Source organism: Schistocerca serialis, chromosome 1, assembly GCF_023864345.2.
Source record: "Schistocerca serialis cubense isolate TAMUIC-IGC-003099 chromosome 1, iqSchSeri2.2, whole genome shotgun sequence".
NCBI classification, from domain to species: domain Eukaryota; kingdom Metazoa; phylum Arthropoda; class Insecta; order Orthoptera; family Acrididae; genus Schistocerca; species Schistocerca serialis.
The window spans coordinates 358453690-358472430 of record NC_064638.1 but is presented as its reverse complement, the minus strand read 5'-3'; the positions used below and the strand labels follow the sequence as shown (position 1 = coordinate 358472430).

The 18741-nt window shown below is 44.6% G+C and overlaps 1 protein-coding gene across 1 annotated transcript in view; it reads right to left on the bottom strand.

Moving 5' to 3' along the window:
* The window catches only part of LOC126473184 (uncharacterized), a 46120-nt gene that overhangs the window by 13371 nt on the left and 14008 nt on the right, over nt 1–18741 (bottom strand). The window contains exons 2-3 of the mRNA XM_050100115.1: nt 13996–14173; nt 3485–3650 (exon numbers count right to left, since the gene is read on the bottom strand). Of these exons, the coding sequence (XP_049956072.1) occupies nt 3485–3650; nt 13996–14173 (344 nt within the window). The remainder of the gene's footprint in view (nt 1–3484; nt 3651–13995; nt 14174–18741) is intronic.

Below are 18741 nucleotides of genomic sequence, written 5' to 3'. Positions count from 1 at the left end.
CTGAAATTTACTCCTGAAATTCAACTTAACTATAATAAGAATGGATGTACTACCTAAGGCGTGTACCTAAGGCGCAACACTAAGAAGGAGTTGTATGACATAAACGGAAGTTGGTAGGTGTTTTTCTACATATGAAAGATGATGTCTATTCAGATTTCGCTCCAGTCGTATAAGAGTGGCGCCACTATTAGGATGCGCTTCAGATTTGCTTTTAATACCCACTGTAACTCTCCTGAGCGTTAGTTACCTTTGAAATTCGACTTCGTGAGTTGAATGCCTTTAAGGAAACAAAGACGCCATTATCAACACCTCACTGAGTTTGAATAAAGTCGTGTAACATTCCTTCTGCGTTATTGCAGAAAGACTTGACAGGTATGTAGACACTGTGCGTGATTGTTAGCAGCAGTGATCACGAGAATTTACGTTCGCAAGAAGATCAGGCGTACAGCTCTGGCGCATCGTACTGCATCTGCAGCAGCAATCTGAGCAACAGTTGGCACCGCATCGACGCAACGAATTGTAACAGAAGTATCCGGACACTTGGCTGAAAATGACTTACAAGTTCGTGCGCCCTCCATCGGTAATGCTGGAATGTGTTGGCCCACCCTTATCCTTGATGAAAGCTTCCATTCTCGCATGCATCGTTCAATCAGGTGCTGGAAGGTTTCTCGGGGAATGGCTGTCCGTTTGTCACGGAGTGCTGCACTGAGGAGAGGTATCGATGTCAGTTGGTGAAGCCTGACACGAAGTCGGCGTTCCAAAACATTCCAAAGGTGTTGTATAGGATTCAGGTCAGGACTCTGTGCAGGGCAGTCCATTACGGGAATGTTATTGTCGTGTAACCACTCCGCCACAGGCCGTGCATTACGACCAGGTGCTTGATCGTGTTGAAAGACGCAATAGCCATCCCGGAATTGCTCTTCAACAGTGGGAAGCAAGAAGGTGTCTAAAAGATCAATGTAGGCCTGTGCTGTGTTAGTGCCACGCAAAACAACAACGGGTGCAAGCCCCCTCTATGAAAAAGACGTCCATATCATAACACCACCGCCTGCGAATGTTACTGTTGGCACTACACTTGCTGGCAGATGACGTTCACCGGGCATTCGCCATACCCACACCCAGCCATCGGATCGCCACATTGTGTACCGTGATTCGTCACTCCACACAACGTTTTTCCACTGTTCAATCATCCAATGTTTACGCTCCTTACACCAAGCGAGGCGTCGTTTGGGCGTGGTATGTGGCTTATGAGCAGCCGCTCGACCGCGAAATCCAAGTTTGCTCACCTCCTGTCTAACTGTGATAATATTTGTAGTGGATCCTGATGCAGTTAGGAATTCATGTGTGATGGTCTGGATAGATGTCTGCCTATTACACATTACGACCCTCTTCAACTGTCGACGGTCTCTGTCAGCCAACAGAAGAGGTCGGCCTGTACGCTTTTGTGCTGTACATGTCCCTTCACGTTTTCACTTCACTATCACACTGGAAACAGTGGACCTACGGATGTTTACTATTGTGGAAATCTCGCGTACAGACGTAAGACACAAGTGACACCCAATTACCTGACCATATTCGAAGTTCGTGAATTCCGCGGAGCGCCTCATTCTGCTCTCCCACGATGTCTAATGGCTACTGAGGTCGCTGATATGGAGTACTTGGCAGCAGGTGGCAGCACAATGCACCTAATATGAAAAACGTATGTTTTTGGGGGTGTCCGGATACTTTTGATCACATAGTGTACTTCAAGAACAGCCCCGAGCCACACGCCCTGTAGCGTACATTCTACAGACCCCAAACCACCACTATTTGTGACTTCACTGGTGTCAAGCGAATGCTCATTGGAGAGCAGGGTGGAGGTGTGTTGTGTTTGTGATGAAAGCTGGCTCTGCCTCGGTGCCAGTGATGGACGTGTGTTGGTTAAAAGGAGGCTAGTTGAGAGCCTGCAAGCAACCTGTTTGCATGCTACACACACTGGATCTATACCTGGAGTTATTCTTTTGGGTGCTATTTCGTATGACTGCACCACTCTCGTGGTTATTCCGCGCACTCTAAATGAAAATCTATACGTCAGTCTGGTGATTCGGCCTGTTGTGCTGCCAGTCATGAACAGCAAGGCAGAGGGTGTTTTCCAACAGCATAGCGCTCGCCTACATATCGCAGTTGTAACCCAATGTGCTGTATAGAGTGTAGACATATTGCCCGCTCGATCACCAGATTTGTCTCCAATAGAGCTCATATGGGACATCATCGGGTGACAATACCAGCATCATCCACAAACAGCATTAACCGTCCTTGTATTGACCAACCAAATGCAACATGCATGGAACCCCATCCCACGAACTGACATTCGGCATCTGTACAGCACAATGCATCCATGTTTTCAGGACTGCGTTTAAGATTCTGGTGGTTATACCGGTTATTAATGCACCATCAATTCACATTTGCAATGGCTTATCTCGTGCTTACATTAACTTGTGATCTCGCAATGTTAACAACTTAAATATGACAGCTAGATAATTGTATTAAAAATTTATTACTCTACATTAATTATATTTTTGTTTTACAGATGTGTATGTCGTGGACGCTCCCATCTTCTAGGACGATGAGAGCATTTTTCACAGGACAGCTCGCGCATTTTCCATATTTGACGAACACTCGAGCATCCTCTACCATGTCGACATGCCGGCTTAATTATCCAGTTTCAATGGCACCTCAAATGTGTGGGACTACTTGGAACAGCAAGTGAATGGTTCAAATGACTCTAAGCACTATGGAACTTAACATCTGAAGCCATCAGTCCCCTAGACTTAGAACTACTTAAACCTAACTAACCTAGGCACATCACACACATCCATGCCTGAGGCAGGATTCGAAGCTGCGACCGCAGCAGCAGCGCGGTTCCGGACTGAATCACCTAGAACCGCTCGGCCACAGCGGTCGGCACAGCAAGTGAGAAGGAACGATTAACATCCTCGAAATTTGGCAGTTCTGTGTAATCTGATCATTAATAAGTGGCTTCACCTGGATATGGAGTTCTTGAAAAAGTTTGTGGACTCTCTGCCACGTCGAACCGATGTCAGTATCAACGGTATACAAGGCTTTAGACGATACTAAAGTGACGTCTCCTAAGGTGAATGGCTCTAAGCACTATGGGACTTAACATCTGAGGTCATCAGTCCCCTAGGCTCAGAACTAGTTAAATCTAAATAACTCAAGGACATCACACACAGCCATGCCCAAGGCAGGATTCGAACCTGCGGCCGTAGCACCAGCGTGGTTCCGGACTGAAGCGTCTAGAACCGCTCGACCACAGCAGTCGGCTCCTAGGGCAATTTAGTTTATTTTTTAATTTTTTTATCTAGTGTGCTTGTTTCATTGGAAGACGATGTTGTTATTGCTTCACATGAAGGAGGTCAGTCATTTACTACAGAAGTTCTCTGGCACAAGGAATGAAGCAGTGAGGTGTGAGCACAGTACTCACTGCGCGAACTGCAGGCGGACGCAACGGCCCGCCTGGTTGCGATAGAAGCCGTCCCTGCAGCGCCGTCTGCGCTTCGCCGGTGTGCTGGAGCTGGCGGTGCTTGCGGGGGTCGTGGTGCTGGCGGATGGGACGGCGGCGGCGGTGGTGGTGGTGCTGGCGGGAGCCTCTGTGGAAAAAAGTTCGAAATTATTTACTTGTTCCGCACGCTTGGGCGTCCGTACACATTTATGCAAGAGCGGGCAAGCTTTCGGAATTTTCATTAATGCCATAAACGATTCCGTGAGTTTGAGAACGTGTCGTAGACCAGAGCCATATTTGACAGGACGAACACAAAACGTATTGCACACTGTCTGATCTTGTATTGTCAGTATAAAGCTCTAACAACAGAATGGGTTGGCCAGGGGAGCTCAGTGGGTCCGAACGTGGACTGGTCATTGGATTTCCTACTCGGGTGGTACAAGAAAGCAGCACACTGATAGATAACGTTTTCATAGACCAAGATCAATTCAATCAAATAAAAACTTTTCCTGTTAAGAATGGTCTGTCTGATCACGATGCACAGCTAGTTACAGTATATGATATAGCTCCAAATAGTAATGCAAAACACTCCTCCAAAATAGTGCGTTCCATTAACGATTTAACACTTCAAAATTTTATGGAAAGCTTGCAATAGTTAGACTGGGATGAGGTGTACAAGGAACATGATGCTAATTTAAAATTTAACCTATTTCATGATACCTTTGTGAGTATATTTGGAAACAGTTTCCCTAAGAAAACAGTGAAATACAATTGTAAGAAACCATGTAAAAAGCCATGGCTTACTAAAGGGATAAAACTATCTTGTAAACAGAAAAGGGAGTGTATCTTATAGCTAGGAGGAGTAATGATCCTGAAACAATGAAACATTATAAAAACTACTGCACTACATTAAGAAAAGTTATTAAAAAGTCCAGAAGTATGTGCATTATGTCTGAGATTAGCACATCTGATAATAAAATTAAAACAATTTGTAATATTGCGAAAAGGGAAACAGGGCAACCGAGAGCACAGGAAGACTGTATTTCTATCAAACACTATGAAAAGTTTGCTAACAAGAAGTCACAACTAGAAAACATTTTTAATAATCATTTTTAAGTGTTTTAGAGAAAATAGTTTCCAGATATTCATTAGAAAATGCAAGGCAGTATATGGAAAAAGCAGTACCTACGCAATTTGATAAAATTGAAATTCAACCCACCTCTCCTACTGAAATTAGGAAAATAATAAATTCACTCAAAAGTAAAAGCTCACATGGAATTGATGGCATTTCCAACAGAATACTAGAAGCTTGTTCCCAACAAATAAGTAGGATTCTCAGCCACATATGTAGTAGCTCACGGAAACAGGGAATTTTTTCAGATAGACTGAAATATGCTATTGTTAAACCATTGCATGAAAAAGGAGATAGATCTGATGCTAACAACTACCGCCCAACTCACTTGTGACAGCTTCATCCAAAATTGTTGAAAAACTAATGTATTCTAGAGTAGCATCACATATTTGTAAAAATGAAGTACTAACAAAATGTCAGTTTGGTTTTCAGAAAGGTTTTTCAAGAGAAAATGCTATATATGCTTTCACTGATCAAATATTAAATGCAATGAATAACCAAACATCACCTATTGGGATATTTTGTGATATCTCAAAGGCTTTTGACTGTGTGAATCATGAAATTCTTCTAGATAAGCTTAAGTATTGTGGTATGAGTGGGATAGTTCAACAAATGGTTTACTTCATACTTAACTGGAAGAATGCAGAATGTTGAAATTAACAGTGCAGATAGTCTAGAAAAACCAGCAGAGTCCTCTAACTGGGGAGGTATCAGGAATGGTGTCCCACAGGGTTCAGTCTTAGGTCCCTTATTGTTCTTAATATTTATTGTCGGCTTGCCACTCTATATTCATGATGATGTAAAGTTAGCTCTTTTTGCTGATGATACAAGTATAGTAAACACACCCAAGAAGCAAGAATCAGCTGAGGAAATCGCAAATAATGTCTTTCAGAAAACTATTAAGTGCTTCTCTGCAAATGGACTCTCACTAAATTTTGAGAAAACACAGTTTATACAGTTCTGTACAGTAAATGGCATAACACCATTGATAAATATAGACTATGAACGGAAGTCTGTTGCTAAGGTAGAATACTCAAAATTTCTGGGTGTGTGCATTGATAAGAAATGGAATTGGAAGAAACACATCGATGATCTGCTGAAACGGTTAGGTTCAGTTAATTATGCTATTAGGGTTATTACAAATTTTGGTGATAAACATATCAGTAGATTAGCCTACTATGCCTATTTTCATTCACTGCTTTCATATGGCATTATATTTTGAGGCAATTCGTCATTAAGAGAGAAAGTATTCATTGCACAAAAGCGTGTAATCAGAATAATAGCTGAAATCCACCCAAGATTACCTTGCAGACATTTATTTAAGGAACTCGGGATATTCACAGTATCTTCGCAATACATATATTCACTTATGAAATTTGTCATTAATAACCCATCCCAATTCAAAATAACAACGAAGTGCATAGCTACAACACTAGATGAAAGGATGATATTCACTATTCGGGATTAAATCTCACTTTGGCACAGAAAGGGGTGAATTATGCTGCCACAAAAATCTTTGGTCATTTGTCAAATAGTATTAAAAGTTTGACAGATAGCCAACCAACATTTAAAAGCAAATTAAACGAATTTCTAAATGACAACTCCTTCTACTCAATAGATGAATTCTTAGATATGAAGTGGGAACTGTAAAAAAATAAAAAAATAAATAAAAAATAATTAATTAATTATTTTGTGTAAAGAAAACTTATGTTAAAGTGACACGTTCCACATCATTACGAAATGTCGTATTCATGATCTATGGAAGAAGGATTAATGTATATATGTATCAGTTGAGTAACAAATCCAGTGGCCGCATGCCCGTGGCCCAGTCCGTGACTTTAAAAGGACGGAACGAGCACTGAAGCATCATTCTTCCGGCTCACTCTGAAGATGGCTGAGTGATATACAGCCCAAAAGGCTGAATTTATGCGGCACCACACTCTAAATTTAATGAAGCACCTTGAGCTCATATCACACGTAAAAATAGGAGACTGCCAGTCTCAATGCATGTACTATAAGTTTTTCTTCAGTTACTCCGGCAGTATTGTGCATACTTAGCATTCGAAGCGTGCATTCTACGGACGAGTGCACCTTCTCCCACACGATCCAACACAGTTACTACTGTGCGAACAACTCAGTACCGAGTACCTTGGCCAGCTCTTGTGGCTTGAAAAACAGATCCGAGAAGGTCAGTCCATTAATTGTGAAGGTTTTGTTACATCTGTAAAACTTACTGTTCCTTTGTTTAGTAGCTTATCAACACAGCTCACATCATCAAACCTTGGCTGTATACAGTGTCATATTTACGTCTATCTGTTTCTTTTCTTTTTATTTTCATGTTATCACATCAGTATAAACTGTACAAATGCTACGTCCATAACCATGGAATGATCTTAGAACATTTCTCTCTGTGGCACCAAATTTCTTCCTATGAGGCTGACGCCTGTTGGAAAACAGTTCTCTGGGTATTTGATCAGTCTTTCGGGATAACCATCACGTTGCAGCACACATTAAACGCAAATTTGCAAGATCATGTAACGAGTAATCGATCACCTTCCACACTCTATCACAAAATTACGTGAACACATCACAGATAACAGAATATTGAATTTCAAGATAGGATCATCAACGTTGATGCAACAGGAAGTTGTTTACATATTTTCGTGTTTACAAACACGTCCCTAAATCGGATTTCTCATTCAAGACTTCGTACTGCCTGAAATATTTATTCAAAGAATTCGTGATTATCATAAGTTGTCACCCACGTCACTTTCCGCCAACTGAGAGTAGCACTTCCTAACACTTACATCCATTCCCTTATACTTTTTTACTTCTATGGTTTCATCTAGTACTACGCAAGTTATTCCCTGATGACGCCTTAAAACATGCGCTCTCATCTTCTCCCATCTTGTAGTCAGTATTTTCCGCATATTTTTTCCTTGCTGATTGTGTGAAGTATTCCTCATTTCTTATCTTAACAGACTGCCTAACTTTTGGCAACCTTCCGTAACACTGAATCTCAAACATTCGAATTTTCCTCTTTTCGGGATTTCCTACCAGCCCATGACATATATCCATACAGTGCTATGCTCCAGACGTCCATTCTCAGAATGTTCTTCTTCAAGTTAAGGGCTACAGACGACACTAGCACACTCCTCTCTGCGAGGAATTTGTATAAGACTAGCCCCTAAGGTTGGGAGCATTGCGAAAAATCACAGTGAAGTCGAACTTGACACAGTCAAATTCTGGCCATATCGAGTGTTCGGTCTAATCTGGAAGGAAGGATCCAAGAGTACAGTGTCAGTGACTGATGTAATACCTTTCAGTTCTGCCGTTACTTGTTACTTAACACTAGGACATATCATTTCGTCACATTTCAAACGTGTTGGGTTCGAAAGTTGATTCGTCCATTATGTTGTTCTTTTAGGTCGAAAGACTGGTTCGATGTAGCTCTCCATGCAGAATCCTCACCATACCTGCGTAACTATTGCAAGTTATGTCTGTTTGAACCTGCTTAACACAGTCCAGCCTAGGTGCTTCACTACAATTGTTACACCAGACACTTCCCTTGTTGCCAAAATGACAGTTCCTCGATGCCTCAGTAAGTGCCGTGTCAATCGATACCTACACTCCTGGAAATTGAAATAAGAACACCGTGAATTCATTGTCCCAGGAAGGGGAAACTTTATTGACACAATCCTGGGGTCAGATACATCACATGATCACACTGACAGAACCACAGGCACATAGACACAGGCAACAGAGCATGCACAATGTCGGCACTAGTACAGTGTATATCCACCTTTCGCAGCAATGCAGGCTGCTATTCTCCCATGGAGACGATCGTAGAGATCCTGGATGTAGTCCTGTGGAACGGCTTGCCATGCCATTTCCACCTGGCGCCTCAGTTGGACCAGCGTTCGTGCTGGACGTGCAGACCGCGTGAGACGACGCTTCATCCAGTCCCAAACATGCTCAATGGGGGACAGATCCGGAGATCTTGCTGGCCAGGATAGTTGACTTACACCTTCTAGAGCACGTTGGGTGGCACGGGATACATGCGGACGTGCATTGTCCTGTTGGAACAGCAAGTTCCCTTGCCAGTCTAGGAATGGTAGAACGATGGGTTCGATGACGGTTTGGATGTACCGTGCACTATTTAGTGTCCCCTCGACGATCACCAGTGGTGTACGGCCAGTGTAGGAGATCGCTCCCCACACCATGATGCCGGGTGTTGGCCCTGTGTGCCTCGGTCGTATGCAGTCCTGATTGTGGCGCTCACCTGCACGGCGCCAAACACGCATACGACCATCATTGGCACCAAGGCAGAAGCGACTCTCATCGCTGAAGACGACACGTCTCCATTCGTCCCTCCATTCACGCCTGTCGCGACACCACTGGAGGCGGGCTGCACGATGTTGGGGCGTGAGCGGAAGACGGCCTAACGGTGTGCGGGACCGTAGCCCAGCTTCATGGAGACGGTTGCGAATGGTCCTCGCCGATACCCCAGGAGCAACAGTGTCCCTAATTTGCTGGGAAGTGGCGGTGCGGTCCCCTACGGCACTGCGTAGGATCCTACGGTCTTGGCGTGCATCCGTGCGTCGCTGCGGTCCGGTCCCAGGTCGACGGGCACGTGCACCTTCCGCCGACCACTGGCGACAACATCGATGTACTGTGGAGACCTCACGCCCCACGTGTTGAGCAATTCGGCGGTACGTCCACCCGGCCTCCCGCATGCCCACTATACGCCCTCGCTCAAAGTCCGTCAACTGCACATACGGTTCACGTCCACGCTGCCGCGGCATGCTACCAGTGTTAAAGGCTGCGATGGAGCTCCGTATGCCACGGCAAACTGGCTGACACTGACGGCGGCGGTGCACAAATGCTGCGCAGCTAGCGCCATTCGACGGCCAACACCGCGGTTCCTGGTGTGTCCGCTGTGCCGTGCGTGTGATCATTGCTTGTACAGCCCTCTCGCAGTGTCCGGAGAAAGTATGGTGGGTCTGACACACCGGTGTCAATGTGTTCTTTTTTCCATTTCCAGGAGTGTATTTTAACTCAAATTGTGCCATAAATTTCTTTTCTGACAAATTAGATTCAGTATCTTCTCTTCAGACATACGATCAAATCTTCAGCATTCTTCTGTAGCCCCATATCTCAAAAGCTTCCATTCTTTTCTTGTCAGAAATATTCATCTTCCACCAGTCAATTCAGTACAAGGCTACACCCCAGACAAATACCTTAAGAGGACTTCCTTACACAGCCGAGGGACGTTCAGTAAGTAGTACAACACACTTTTATCTCGGTCCATTTCGGTTGAAAAATGCTAATATCGTGGAGTATTTCTGCATCAGCCCCTGTAGTTTCATGAAGTATACGTAGCCTTCAAAATGGCGTTTGTAACGAAGGTGGGTTCCAACCAGAAATCTGTTCTGAGTTTCTTTTGGCGGAAAACCAGAGGTTAGCAGATATTCAAACGCGCTTGTAGAATGTCTATGGGAACCTGGCAGTGAACAAGAGCAAGGTGAGTCGTTCGGCGAGGCGTCTCTCATCATCGCAACAAGGTCGCGCAAACCTGTCCGATCTCCCCGCATGCCGGCCGGCTGCACACAGCCGTGACTCCCGCAATGTTGGAACGTGCGGACACTCTCATTTGAGATGATCGATGGACCACAACAAAACACCTTGTTATTCAACTGTACCTATATGTCGGTAGAGCTATGACCCTCGTCCACAAGTTGGGATACTCAAAGATGTGTGCACGCTGGGTTCCTCGCCGGATAACAGAAGACCATGGAGAGCAACGAAGAACCGTCTGTGCGGAACTGCTTGTGCGCTACAAGGCTGATTGTGACAATTTTTTGTCGAACATCGTCACAGGCGATGAAACATTGGTTCATCACTTCGAACATGAAGAAAACGGCAATCCATGGAGTGGCACGACACCACCACTCCTCCGAAGAAAAATTTCACAGCCGTACGCTGAGGGGGTAAAGTCATGGCGACCATCTTCTGGGACTCTGGAATGGTTATTCTTTTTGATGTCCTCGCTCATGGTGCAACGATCAACTCGGAACTGTATTGTACTACTCAGGAAGCTGAAGAAATGGCTTCAGAGTGTTGTCGCCATAAAAATGCAAACGAACGTCTCCTTCTCCATGACAACGCAAGGCCTCATACAAGTCTGCACACTCGAGAGGAGCTCACAAAACCTCGTTGGACTGTTCTTGATCATCCACCGTGCAGCCCAGACCTCGCACCTTTACACTTCCACCTCTTTGGTCCAATTAAGGAAGCATTCCACAACAAGCAGTTCGCGGGTGATGAGGAGGTTACTGATGCAGCAAGACGTTGGCTCCGACCTCGACTACTAGAGAGGTACCCTGCTGACATACAGGCCATCCCAGCGAGGTGGCGTAAGGCCGACACAGTGAATGGAGATTGTGTTGAAAAACAAGGTTTTGTACCAAAACAGTGGGGAATAATATGGCGTATTGAAATCCTGAATAAAACCCAGTTATTCTCAGAAAAAAGTCCTGCATTACATATTAAACCCCTCTCGTAAATTTACATTCGATGTATTCAGATCTCTCATTTTCAGGAATGCATTACTTACTATTGTCAACCCTCATTTTATATCCTCTCTACTTCTGCCTACGTCAGTTATTTTGCTGTCCAAATAGCAAACCTCAACTACTACTTTTAGCATGTCATTCCCTAACCTCAATCCCTCAGCGTAGCTTGATTTAATCCGACTACATTCCATTACCCACATTTTATTTTTGTTGATACTCACGTTGTAAACTCGTTTTAAGACAGTATCCATTCCGTTCATTTTATCGTCCAAGGTGTTTGCCGCGTCCCCACGATAATGTCATGAGCAGACCTCAGTGTTTTTAGAATTAATTATTGCTCTGCAACGGAGTGTACTCTGATTTGAAACTTCTTAGCTGGTCAGGGACTCGAACCTGGGACTCGAACGTGGAAACCTCGTCTTTCGCTTGCAAATCCTCTACTGACTGAGCTATCTTGGCATGACTCATGACCACACAGCAAGGTATACCTCAGAACGTCTGTGAAGTGTGGAAGATAGGAGATAAGGTACTGGCGGACGTAAAGCTGTAAGGACGGGTCTTCAGTCCTGCCTGGATAGCTCAGTGTGAACGTTCCTTTCAGCTAGCATATTTCAGTAATGAAGACGTGTTGAGCAAGATATAACATTTAGCACTGCCCTACCAATACTGGAAACCATATCACAAAATAGCTTTGTTTTGTCGCCATGTCTGTAGGGAAAACATATTCTAAGTTCCTTTCCAGAGAGCGACTTTAGACCGAAGAAAAGGTCAACTAGGCAGTTATGGTGCATATAGGGGACGAACAAAAATATGGAAACTTCAAAAACACATTACTATGCCCAATACCTTGCAGGAGAAACCGTACGCACTCAAAACAGTTTGCAGTCGTCTCGGAATGGATAAAGACAGGTTCTTCATGGTTTTCAAGGGATCCTTGTGCTATTGTTCCTGTGAAACAGTGATAAGTTTAGGTAACTATGACGGAGGTGGAAAGCGATCACGCACACTTCTCTCCAAAATAGACTACAAAGTCTCCATAATACTGATGATTGTGGTGGTCAGGGGAGTTGCGGCGATTCATCCTCGTGCTCATAAAACCTGTCCTGGACGATGCGAGCTGTGTGAACAGGAGCTCTGCCGTCTTGGAACAAAGCATCACCATTGGGAAACTAACATTGTACCATGCGATGGACCTAATCAGCCAAAATGGTGACATAAGCCTTGGCAGTAAGGCGACTCTCCAGAGTAGCCATGGGGCTCATGGAACACCACGATATGGCTGCCCAAATCATCGCCAAACACCCGCCTTGTTTCACTCTTGGAGCGTAAACTCGTCCAGAAGATGGAAACCGGGTGCCACTACACTAATCCGACCAAATAACTTTCTTCATTTGCTCAATAGTCCAGCTTTTATGGTTTCGGTACCATGTTTTCCTGTTACGGCCATTTGCATCACTGATGACAGGTTTTGGAATTCCAGCTGGCCTGAAATTCTCTGCTTGAGGACCTCCCTTCCTGTTGTTTTGGTACCGTTAGGGTTCGTGAGTGTAACATTCAGTTCTGCAGTGATTTCTGCAGCTGTCGTCCTATTATTTTTCGTCACGATCATTCAACACACACTTTCGTCCGCGTTGCGTCTTGGCGGATAGTTTTTCGCTTTCCGCGAATTCCGCATAAATCTTCGATGCAGTGCCTTTGAAACACCAAACACTTCTCCTACCTTGGTTACGGAAGCTTCCACCGTACGAGCACAAACAATTTGTACGCGTTCGAATTTACTTAGCTTCGTCATAGTGCACTCTTAAATATACACAGAACACTGTTCTGATCACGAGTGACTCTTGCGACGTACTGAGGACATTGCACAGGTGGCGTTTGTGGTCAAATACAACAGCGCAACCTGCAGGCCTGGCTAGTGTTTGTATTTATGTTCAAGCAATCACTTGTTGTGTTTCCATTTTTTATTCAATCCCTGTATTCAGTAAAATACGATAGAACTCTTCCCTGTCATGACTCCTGCAGATAAAGTACCACCGATCAAAGTAGGCAACATTTACCCCGAGCTTGGCCACGTCTTCAACATTTGTGAAGAAAGAAGTAAACTTCCATCAAAAATACTAGTAGATAAATGGCCTCAAGAATTTAACTTTGTTTCTGAAGCAGCCAGTTCCTATGAACTTCTAATTTTAGAAGGAACAATATTTTATTTCCATTTTTAAGTACCGTGAAAACTCCAAGATAAATTCCGAATGGTACTCAAGACATTTTATTCATTCTCGTTTATCATTTTAAGATCTGTCTTTAGATATTCTGCAAATACGATGACTTAACAGACTGCATGACAACAAAGGTAACGCGCCAATGAAGTCAAAATAGTAAGGCCACAGAGTCCACGCACCAACGAAGACAAATGGCGAGAGCAAATATAGGCTATAGGGAAAGATGAAGGCCCTAATTAAAATAAAACATAATTTTCAAAGCACTTTCCATGAAAGGCAATGGTTGCTTGTTCGAGTCTCTTTCGGATACACCTGAAGTCTCAAAAGTTTTTGCTCCACCTCCCTGAACTTTAATTCCCTTTCCAGATTTCTCGTTTGGCTCCTTTACTTGTTGCTGAATGTACGGATTGTTCTTACCAACGTTATTATCTTTTATTTCTGCTATGTCATGTGTTTCCTGTTATGGTTGAGTTTGACGACATTCATAACACGGTTGTTTTTAATCATACGGAATCTCCTTAATACTTGTGGAGACTAGCTAAGTTTTGCTAAGAAAGACGGCCTTACCCGAGCACGTGGCGTTGCCGATGGCAGGCGTCGCAGCTGAGTTTTGAAGAATCGTCGTCGTCGTCGACGTCGTCGTCGTCGTCTCCGCCTCCGGCGGGGAGTCGGCCGGCGGGTCGTCGTCGCTCGCCACGGGGTCCTCCGGGTCCTCGTACTCGTCGTACATCTCGTCCATCAGCTCCTGCACCAGACCAGCCCTCCATGTCACACTGCACGCGGCTCACTGCCCCACTTGCTACACCTTCAAAGCTGGCCGGGGTGGCCGAGCGGTTCTAGGCGCTACAGTCTGCAAGCGCGCGACCACTACGGTCGCAGGTTCGAATCCTGCCTCGGGCATGGATGTGTGTGATGCCCTTAGTTAAGTTAGGTTTAAGTAGTTCTAAGTTCTAGGGGACAGATGACCTCAGAAGTTAAGTCCCATAGTGCTCAGAGCCATTTGAACCATTTTGAATACCTTCAAATGTGACAGTCACTGACAGCGAGAAGTATTCGTTCTCTGCGAAGGATAATATCATTCGATAAACAGATATCAAACTAATGACTTTATTATTATTTCTAAGAATTTCCCAGAGATTCGTTGTCATCTTGCAGAATCTGATGTGCTGCCGGTATTCCACGTCTTCCCAACACGATATTTTGACGTCGTAACTCGGCATCTCGGCATCTCCGTCGAAATATTGTGTGAGGAAGACGCGGAACACCGCCAGTACACCCGATTCTACAAGATGACAACTTTATTATTGTTTGTCAATGTTTTTTCTGTCTGCCTACGTGAACTGAATAAATGCAACTTTTCACACAATGAATGCTTTCAGAACCAGGAGTCATAGTTGCTGCTGAACCTTCCGGGCTGCATGACCGTGGTCAAAGAAACTTTTTTGGTTCCTGACGTAAGAAACTTTTTCGGTTCCTGACGTTTCTTCGAGAGCTGCACTGGACGTCTTCACAGATGCTCCGGGCGACGTGACGCTGACTCTTGCCGACAGTCGGCGATATTCAGCGTCGCCAGGAAAACCTCCAAAGATGTTCAGTGTAGCTATGGATAAAACGTCAGGAATCACGGCCATACAGCCTGGAAGATTCGTCAGCAAACGCACTTTTTGTTTTCGAGACGCGTTTTGTCTTACTTCATTGAGGTAAAACCTGAAATGCATACATATACAGTGTGGTCCATAGATAGTGACCGGGCCAAAAATCTCACGAAATAAGCACCAAAAGATAAACTACAAAGACCGAAACTCGTCTAGCTTGAAGGGGGAAACCAGATGGCGCTATGGTTGGCCCGCTAGATGAAGTTGCCATGGGTCAAACGGATATCAACTGCGTATTTTAAAATGGGAACCCCCTTTTTTTTTATTACATATTCGTGCAGTACGTAAAGAAATATGAATGCTTTAGTTGGATCACTTTTTTCACTTTGTGATAGATGGCGCTGTAATAGTCACAAACGTATAAGTACAGCCAGAGCGGACGGTATTTGCTTCGTGATACATTACCCGTGTTAAAATGGACAGTTTACCAATTGCGGAAAAGGTCAATATCGTGTTGATGTATGGCTGTTGTGATCAAAATGCCCGTCGGGCGTGTGCTCTGTATGCTGCTCGGTATCTTGGACATCATCCAAGTGTCCGGACCGTTCGCCGGATAGTTACGTTATTTAAGGAAACAGGAAGTGTTCAGCCATACTTGAAACGTCAACCACGACCTGCAACAAATGATGATGCCCATGTAGGTGTTTTAGCTGCTGTCGCGGCTAATCTGCACCTCAGTAGCAGACAAATTGCGCCACAATCGGGAATCTCAGAAACGTCGATGTTGAGAATACTACATCAACAGCTATTGCACTCGTACCATATTTTTATGCACCAGTAATTGCATGGCGACGACTTTGAACGTCGTGTACAGTTCTGCCACTGGGCACAAGAGAAATTACGGGACGATGACAGATTTTTTGCATGCGTTCTATTTAGCGACGAAGCGTCATTCACCAACAGCGGTAACGTAAACCGGCATAATATGCACTATTGGGAAACGGAAAATCCACGATGGCTGCGACAAGTGGAACATCAGCGACCTTGACGGGTTAATGTATGGTGCGGAATTATGGGAGTAAGGATAATTGACCTCCATTTTATCGATGGCAATGTAAATGGTGCAATGTATGCTGATTTCCTACGTAATGTTCTACGGATGTTACTACAAGATGTTTCACTGCATGACAGAATGGCGATGTACTTCCAACATGATGAATGTCCAGCACATAGCTCGCGTGTGGTTGAAGCGGTATTGAATAGCGTACTTCATGACAGGTGGATTTGTCGTCGAAGCACCATACCGTGGCCCGCACGTTCACCGGATCTGACATCCCTGGATTTATTTCTGTGGGGAAAGTTGAAGGATACTTGCTATCGTGATCCACCGACAACGCCTGACAACATGCGTCAGCGCATTGTCAATGCATGTGCGAACATTACGGAAGGCGAACTAATCGCTGTTGAGAGGAATGTCGTTACACGTATTACTAAATGCATTGAGGTTGACGGACATCATTTTGAGCATTTATTGCATTAATGTGGTATTTACAGGTAATCACGCTCTAACAGCATGCGTACTCAGAAATTATAAGTTCACAAAGGTACATGTATCACATTGGAACAACCGAAATAAAATGTTCAAACCTACCTACGTTCTGTATTTTAATTTAAAAAATCTACATGTTACGAACTGTTCGTCTAAAATTGTGAGCCATATGTTTGTGACTATTACAGCGCCATCTATCACAATGCGAAAAGAGTGGTCCAACTAAAACATTCATATTTCTTTACGTACTACACGAATATGTAATAAAAAAAGGGGTTCCTATTTTTAAAAAACGCAGTTCATATCCGTTTGACCTATGGCAGCGCCATCTAGCAGGCCAACCATAGCGCCATCTGGTTTCCCCCTTCAAGGTAGACAAGTTTCGTTCTTTGTAGTTTTTTTCATTTGGTGCTTATTTCATGAGATATTTGGCCCTGTCACGATCAATGGACCAACCCTGTATACTGATAGCGTAGTCTTCGGTCCGGCAACACCGGCGACACCGGACTTGGAGGGGTGGCAGGTAAACATGTGATACGCCACTAGTGTGCATTGGACTTTGCTTGTGCCATGGTGGTTGTCTGTTTATCAGTTCTAAATGAGTGACACGAATTTCGAGGAATGGTGTGCGATCAGATTTTGCTTCACACTTCGATCTGTTGCAACGTGGAAATTTGATAAATTCCAGCAGGCCTGAAGAGACAACGGTTTGTCAATGGTCCAGGTGTTTCAGTGGTTGAAGGCATAGTCAATTGAAGATGAACTCGTAGTGGAACGTCTTCGGTTTCAGGAACTGATGCTAATATCGACAGGTCGTCGGTTGACAGCTGGCTGTAGTCTAAATGATTTGGGAAAAGTTGAATCTTGGGCATAGAACCGTTCATCAGAGACCGAACATTGGAAACAATTGGGTGGAACATCATGACAAAGCGCCATGCCACACATAAATTACCGTAAACCGTTTTTTGACCAGTAAGAACATTCCTGTCGCTCCTCCGCCTCCTTATTCACCCGAATTGAGTCCCTGTGACTTTTTTCTCATTTCAATATTGAAAAAACACATCCACGGACATCGCTTTGGAGTCCTGGGCAATATTCAAATAGCTGTAACCGACCAGCTAAAGGTTATTCCAGTATCTAAGTTCCGGCATTACTATGATTAGTGGAACGACAGTCTCTGACTCCGTGTGGCTCCCCAAGTCAAGTACTTTGAAAGGAATAATGTTCAATTATAACGTTATTGGAACAAAGCAGCTGAAAAAAACTCAGTCTCATTACTTTATTTTCGTTCCTAGTATTCTCACTTAAATGCAAATCTTTTGTCTTACATACACTGAACAGCTAGAACATTATGACCATCGACCTACTATCGATATAGAACCATCCAGGCGATAGCAGTGTCATCTGGCTAGGAACGACTGTTAGTCAGACACACGCACGGTGCATGTAGCATCAGTAAAGTAAGCGTGCTGTCCCTGTGTAGATTGGGGAAGGCGCGCGATCTACTTGAGTTTGACCGAGGGCAGGTTGTGACGACCCGGAGGCTCGGCACGAGCATTCCGGAAACTGCACGACTTGTCGGGTGTTCGAGCTGTGGTGAGTGTCTTCAAGACCCGGCGAAACCACGTCCAGGCGTCATGAGGTTGGGCGGCCATCCCTCAGTATAGATGTCGAACGCCGTAGAATGGACAGACTGGTAAAACAGAACAGGCGGCGAACTGTGGCGGAACTAACATCAGACTTTAATGCTAGGCAGAGTACAAGGTGAGCCGTGCTTGGCTCGTGTTCCCGCCATCATGTATTTTACACCCTGTTTATAACGTACTTCCACCTCACTACGTTAATTTAGATTCCTACTGTCAATGAGTTGCTGCTTTGCCTGACCGTGAGCGGCGTTAGCGGCGCGTATCGATATATCCCCTCTAGCAGTATCTTTGCTTGACTGCTATTACCTTAACGGTCGTTGTCTGTCGTAAGCGAGCACGGATAGCCAGTTCGGGTCTGCCAGTCAGTTGGAACGCGTCTGGAGCGCAGTCCGGCCCTGCCAGTCGGGGAGTTGCAATGCGGCACTAGTGCAGTCGGGCTGGAGCAGCAGTGAGGTCTGCGTCGACATGGCTCGCCCGACCATTGCCGCCACGTATCACTTGAACCGGGCCACGGTCTTGGTGC